At 44.2% G+C, this 7,500-nt stretch overlaps 1 protein-coding gene across 7 annotated transcripts in view; it reads right to left on the bottom strand.

Annotated features, from left to right (window-relative positions):
* Positions 1 to 7,500, bottom strand: part of LOC106592181 (collagen alpha-2(VI) chain) — a 54,152-nt gene that overhangs the window by 15,196 nt on the left and 31,456 nt on the right. For all 7 annotated transcript variants that reach the window (XM_045694544.1, XM_045694543.1, XM_045694546.1 and 4 more), the window contains 4 exons: positions 4,036 to 4,071; positions 1,018 to 1,080; positions 801 to 926; positions 582 to 644 (listed from right to left, as the gene is read on the bottom strand). In XM_045694544.1, coding sequence (XP_045550500.1) covers positions 582 to 644; positions 801 to 926; positions 1,018 to 1,080; positions 4,036 to 4,071 — 288 coding nt within the window. The remainder of the gene's footprint in view (positions 1 to 581; positions 645 to 800; positions 927 to 1,017; positions 1,081 to 4,035; positions 4,072 to 7,500) is intronic.

Here is a 7,500-nt window from a genome sequence, read left to right on the forward strand (position 1 = left end):
GCACAGAGATCAATCAATCAGTCAGCACAGAGATCAATCAATCAGTCAGCACAGAGATCAATCAATCAGTCAGCACAGAGATCAATCAATCAGTCAGCACAGAGATCAATCAATCAGTCAGCACAGAGATCAATCGATCAGTCAGCACAGAGATCAATCGATTAGTCAGCACAGAGATCAATCAATCAGTCAGTACAGAGATCAATCAATCAGTCAGCACACATATCAATCAAGCAATCAGCACAGAGATGAAAAAATCAATTACAACACAGTAAAACAGTCACATTAACAGTAGTCAGCTGTGCATGAAGTCAACATCTATACCAGGGTTACACAAACACGACAAGATAGTGAAGTGTGAAGCTAAACTTCTCTGCTTGTTTTGGTCCCACAACTATCCTGTTGCAGCACAGTGAACCCCGTACACACGTACACACATATATATACGTTGAGAGTGCAACGTCTTGCATCACGCTCATCGGTGCAGTTCATCCTACTGCACGTAGCGACGTCATACAGTATCGCCGAGTCTCAGACCAACCAGACGAACACTCTACCACCCAATGATGATAGTCACACACCTTCAGTCCTGGAAGGCCGGGGTCTCCTCTAGGTCCAGCATCGCCAGGGTCGCCACGGGTACCCTGTTACACAGAATGTGGTTACCGTAGCAATGTTATCGTGCTATCACCATGGTTACTGTACATGGCCGTACACACACAGAAACCCGACAACCCAAGGATCCGCCCTCCACACAGACATCGTGATCAGACCGGTGAAGGTATGAATCTGTGACCTACGTTCTTCCCTGCGTCTCCTGAAGTGCCGGGGGGCCCTCGTGGTCCTGGGAGTCCGTTGTCTCCCTTGGTTCCTTTGTTTCCTACTTCACCTGGTAGTCCTCTCAGTCCCTCAGGTCCTGCCTCGCCCTGAAACACACACAAACACACACACACAGCCTCATAACAGAATACCAGGAGGTAGGGTGTGTGAATGTGTGAGAGAGTGTGTGTGCCATACCTTGTCTCCTTTAACTCCGTCTGTTCCCGGGGTCCCCTTTGGCCCAAAGTCTCCTCTTCTCCCCTACAACACAACAGTACAACAGCCCTTAGACAACATCACATTAGACTACACCTCAACCAGTCTGTAACACCTATATGTTTTAAGCAGACCACCATAGTCCCTGTACCCAAGAACACCAAGGTAACCTGTCTAAATGACTACCGACCCGTAGCACTCACATCGGTAGCCATGAAGTGCTTTGAAAGGCTGGTCATGGCTCACATCAACACCATCACCCAAAACAACCTGGACCCACTCTAATTTGCATACCGCCCCAACAGATCCACAGATGACACGATTTCTATTGCACTCCACACTGCCCTTTCCCACCTCTCTCGCAATTGCATAGCCTATAAAAAAATATTGCGCAACATGAGCTCATTAAGGGTTTGATTACATTTTCGATTACATTTGTATTGATGTCAGAGTGATTAGAGGGACAATAGAGTGCTGAGTACCAGGCAGTTAGCTAGTTTAGTAGGTTACTAATGACCATCAGCAGCATCAGAGCTTGGAGAAGCCTAATTACCGTGACTAAACGGTCACGTAGAATTTGACTGCCTTCCTGACTCGTGACCGCCGGTGTGGCAGTAATACGGTCACCGCAACAGCCCTAGTAGTCAGTGACCTGGCAGTGTAGTGCCAGGACAACAACCTCTCCCTCAACGTGAGCAAGACAAAAGAGCTGATCGAGGACTACAGGAAAAGCACACCCCCATTCACATCGACGGGGCTTTAGTGGAGAAGATCTTCAAGCTCCTCGGTGTCCACATCACTGAGAACCTATCATGGTCCAAACACAACAACACAGTAGTGAGGAGGGCACAGCAATGCCTATTCCCCCTCAGGAGGCTGAAAATATTTGGAATGGGACCTTAGATCCTCAAAAAGTTCTACAGCTGCACCATCGAGAGCATCTTAACTGGTTGCATGAGCACTTGGTATGGAAACTGCTCAGCGTCAAACCGCAAGACGCTACAGAGGGGACTGCGTAGGGCCTAGTGCATCACTTGGGCTGAGCTCCCTGCCATCCAGGACTTCTACACCAAGCGGTACCGGAGCACCATGTCTGGGACCAAAAGGCTCCTTAACAGCTTCTACCCAAAAGCCATAAGACTGCTGAACAGTTAATCAAATGGCCACCCAGACTATTTGCATTGACTGCCCTCTTCTTCTTCTTTTTAGTCACTTCACCCCTACCTACACTAACCTGTATCCCTGCACATTGACTCGGTAGCGGTACGCCTTGTATATAGCCTCATTACTACCTGGTACCCCCTGTATATAGCCTCATTACTACCTGGTGTCCCTGTATATAGCCTCATTACTACCTGGTATCCCCTGTATATAGCCTCATTACTACGTGGTACCCCTGTATATAGCCTCATTACAACCTGGTACCCCCTCTATATAGCCTCATTACTAACCTGGTACCCCTGTATATAGCCTCATTACTACCTGGTACCCCCTGTATATAGCCTCATTACTACCTGGTACCCCTGTATATAGCCTCATTACTACCTGGTAGTCCCTGTATATAGCCTCATTACTACCTGGTACCCCCTGTATATAGTCTCATTACTACCTGTACTCCCTGTATATAGCCTCATTACTACCTGGTACCCCCTGTATATAGCCTCATTACTACCTGGTACCCCTGTATATAGCCTCATTACTACCTGGTACCCCCTGTATATAGCCTCATTACTACCTGGTACCCCCTGTATATAGCCTCATTACTACCTGGTACCCCCTGTATATAGCCTCATTACTACCTGGTACCCCAGGCATACAACCTCATTACTACCTGGTACCCCATGTATATAGCCTCATTACTACCTGGTACACCCTGTATATAGCCTCATTACTACCAGGTACCCCCTGTATATAGTCTCATTACTACCTGGTACTCCCTGTATATAGCCTCATTACTACCTGGTACCCCTGTATATAGCCTCATTACTACCTGGTACCCCTGTATATAGCCACATTACTAACCCATACCCCTGTATACAGATTCATTACTACCTGGTACCCCCTGTATATAGCCTCATTACTACCTGGTACCCCCTGTATATAGCCTCATTACTACCTGGTACCCCTGTATATAGCCTCATTACTACCTGGTACCCCCTGTATATAGCCTCATTACTACCTGGTACTCCCTGTATATAGCCTCATTACTACCTGGTACCCCTGTATATAGCCTCATTACTAACCTGTACCCCTGTATACAGCCTCATTACTACCTGGTACCACCTGTATATAGCCTCATTACTACCTGGTACCCCCTGTATATAGCCTCATTAGTACCTGGTACCCCTGTATATAGCCTCATTACTAACCTGTACCCCTGTATACAGCCTCATTACTACCTGGTACCCCTCTATATAGCCTCATTACTACGTGGTACTCTCTGCATATAGCCTCGTTACTACCTGGTACTCCCTGTATATAGCCTCATTACTACCTGGTACCCCTGTATATAGCCTCATTACTAACCTGTACCCCTGTATACAGCCTCATTACTACCTGGTACCCCTGCATATAGCCTCATTACTACGTGGTACTCCCTGTATATAGCCTTATTACTACGTGGTACCCCTGTATATAGCCTCATTACTACCTGGTACCCCTGTATATATCCTCATTACAACCTGGTACCCCCTGTATATAGCCTCATTACTACCTGGTACTCCCTGTATATAGCCTCATTACTACCTGGTTCTTCCTGTACATAGCCATGTTAATGTTACTTTATTGTGTTACTCACTTTTTAAAAACTCTGCGTTGTTGTTTAAGGGCTTGTAAATAAGCATTTCAGGTTAAGGTCTACACCTGTTGTATTCAGCGCATGTGACAAATACAATTTTATTTTGATTTGACCTCTCAGCAAACCATCAGACACAGAGCTAATCTCCAATGTATATAGATCTAATTGTGTTTGACATTATGTAGTGCTTCACTGGTTCTCACCAGTTCTCCATTGACTCCCGGGCCTCCAGCGGTTCCCTAGAGCACACACACACACACACACACACACACACACACACACACACACACACACACACACACACACACACACACACACACACAGGTAAGCCACAGTGCATTATACAGTGGGAAAACTTGAGTTATACAAATATATTATTATATTCAGTGCGTTCAGAAAGTATTCAGACCCCTTGTCTTTTTCCACATTTTGTTACATTACAGCCTTATTCTATGTACAGTACAAGTCAAACGTTTGGACACACCTATATATCTATCTATATATATATATATATATATATGGCAGGTAGAGTTATACAGTTGAAGTCGGAAGTTTACATACACCTTAGCCAAATACATTTAAACTCAGTTTTTCACAATTGCTGACATTTAATCCTAGTAAAAATTCCCTGTCTTTAGGTCAGTTAGGATCACCACTTTATTTTAAGAATGTGAAATGTCAGAATAATAGTAGAGAGAATGATTTATTTTAGCTTTTATTTCTTTCATCACTTTCCCAGTGGGTCAGAAGTTTACATACATACAATTTGTATTTGTTAGCATTGCCTTTAAATTGTTTAACTTGGGTCAAACGTTTTGGGTAGCCTTCTACAAGCTTCCCACAATAAGTTGAGTGAATTTTGTCCCATTCCTCCTGACAGAGCTGTTGCAACTGAGTCAGGTTTGTAGGCCTCCTTGCTTGCACACGCTTTTTCAGTTCTGCCCACAAATTTTCTATAGGATTGAGGTCAGGGCTTTGTGATGGCCACTCCAATACCTTGACTTCGTTGTTCTTAAGCCATTTTGCCACAACTTTGGAAGTATGCTTGGGGTCATTGTCCATTTGGAAGACCCATTTGCGACGAAGCTTTAACTTCCTGACTGATGTCTTGAGATGTTGCTTCAATATATCCACATAATTTTCCTTCCTCATGATGCCATCTATTTTGTGAAGTGCACCAGTCCCTCCTGCAGCAAAGCACCCCCACAACATGATGCTGCCACCCCCGTGCTTCACGGTTGGGATGGTGTTCTTCGGCTTGCAAGCCTCCCCCTTTTTCCTCCAAACATAACGATGGTCATTATGGCCAAAGAGTTCTATTTATGTTTCATCAGACCAGAGGACATTTCTCCAAAAAGTATGATCTTTGTCCCCATGTGCAGTTGCAAACCGTAGTCTGGCTTTTTTATGGCGGTTTTGGAGCAGTGCCTTCTTCCTTGCTGAGCGGCCTTTCAGGTTATGTCGATATAGGACTCGTTTTACTGTGGATATAGATACATTTGTATCTGTTTTCAGAACGAGTCTCCTTCCTGAGCGGTATGACGGCTGCGTGGTCCCATGGTGTTTATACTTGCGTACTATTGTTTGTACAGATGAACATGGCACCTTCAGGCGTTTGGAAATTGCTCCCAAGGAACCAGACTTGTGGAGGTCTACAATTTATTTTCTGAGGTCTTGGCTGATTTCTTTAGGTTTTCCCATGATGTCAAGCAAAGACGCAATGAGTTTGACGGTAGGCCTTGAAATGCATCCACAGGTACACCTCCAATTTACTCAAATTATGTCAATTAGCCTATCAGAAGCTTCTAAAGCCATGACATAATTTTCTGGGACTTTCCAATCTGTTTAAAGGCACAGTCAACTTAGTGTATGTAAACTTCTGGCCCACTGAATTGTGATACAGTGAATTATATGTGAAATAATCTGTCTGTAAACAATTGTTGGAAAAATGACTTGTGTCATGCACAAAGTAGATGTCCTAACCGACTTGCCAAAACTATAGTTTGTTAACAAGACATTTGTGGAGTGGTTGAAAAACGAGTTTTAATGACTCCAACCTAAGTGTATGTATACTGAATGACACAAATATTAAGTTTGCTGCTTCAGTGTCTTTAGATATTTTTGTCAGATGTTACTATGAAATACTGAAGTATAATTACAAGCATTTCATAAGTGTGAAAGGCTTTTATTGACAATTGCATGGAGTTGATGCAAAGAGTCAATATTTGCAGTGTTGACCCTTCTTTTTCAAGACCTCTGCAATCCGCCCTGGCATGCTGTTAATTAACTTCTGGACCACATCCTGACTGATGGCAGCCCATTCTTGCATAATCAACGCTTGGAGTTTGTCAGAATTTGTGGGGTTTTGTTTGTCCACCCGCCTCTTGAGGATTGACCATAAGTTCTCAATGGGATTAAGGTCAGGGGAGTTTACTGGCCATGGACCGAAAATATCTATGTTTTGTTCCCCGAGCCACTTAATTATCACTTTTGCCTTATGGCAAGGTGCTCCATCATGCTGGAAAAGGCTTTGTTCATCACCAAACTGTTCCTGGATGGTTGGGAGAAGTTGCTCTCAGAGAATGTGTTGGTACCATTCTTTATTCATGGTTGTGTTCTTAGGCAAAATTGTGAGTGAGCCCACTCCCTTGGCTGAGAAGCAACCCCACACATGAATGGTCTCAGGATACCTTACTGTTGGCATGACACAGGACTGATGGTAGCGCTCACCTTGTCTTCTCCGGACAAGCTTTTTTCCGGATGCCCCAAACAATCGGAAAGGGGATTCAACAGAGAAAATGACTTTACTCCAGTCCTCAGCATGGTTAAATTCACCCTAAAGGTGTTTTGATATACCCAACCTGCAGTTTGTGAAAAACACTGCATTCAACCCTGTGTAAATCAGTCAATTCTTAACGTAAAGACTTTAAACTCAGGATTCTGTAAAAGCATACCCCAATGAAGATATGTGTTTACTTTAAGCTCCCTGTGCCAACCGGAAGTGCCTTAAATTGGCATCATAGTGGCTGTTTCGAAGGGTTACAAAGGTCAGATCTTTCCAAAACTTCATATGTGTGATTAGGCAGCCCTCATGAACTGTAAATCAGTAATTTCTCCCATCAGATTTCCAAGAAAAACTCTCACACACACACACAGCAAGGATGGAGTTACACAGTGTGGGGCTTACAGACACACAGAGCCTGCGAACTATCAGAGAACTGTCAGACCTAGAGCTCTGAAACTTTAGAAACCTGTTCTAGAGCTCAAGTCGATAGTGCACGATGAGTTATGTGGCTCTAGAAGGTTCTCAGACTGAGAAACAGCCTCATACATTTGCAATAACTTCAATTCATTTTGACCTTCGCGAAAATGACGACATTTAGAAAAGTCCCAGAGTCACAAGACTAGGTGCATTGAAACCGCCTCAGCCCATAGAGACGGACCCCAACGTTTCTGTCTGATAGCTCATTCAAGGACCCCGTAGCAACGCCTGGAAAATGTGGATTTTCAGCACCAATTAAGGTCGCTGCTCGGGCTCCAAATGACCTATCGAGCCGAAACTCGGGATTCGGGGTCGCCAAAACATAGGTCTACACATAATGTCAGAACTGGACCCGCAGCTAGAACGTAACTACGCATTTTATGTTTTTATTATGGTTTAAACAGAA

This window comes from Salmo salar, chromosome ssa14, assembly GCF_905237065.1.
Source record: "Salmo salar chromosome ssa14, Ssal_v3.1, whole genome shotgun sequence".
Classification (NCBI taxonomy): Eukaryota; Metazoa; Chordata; class Actinopteri; order Salmoniformes; family Salmonidae; genus Salmo; species Salmo salar.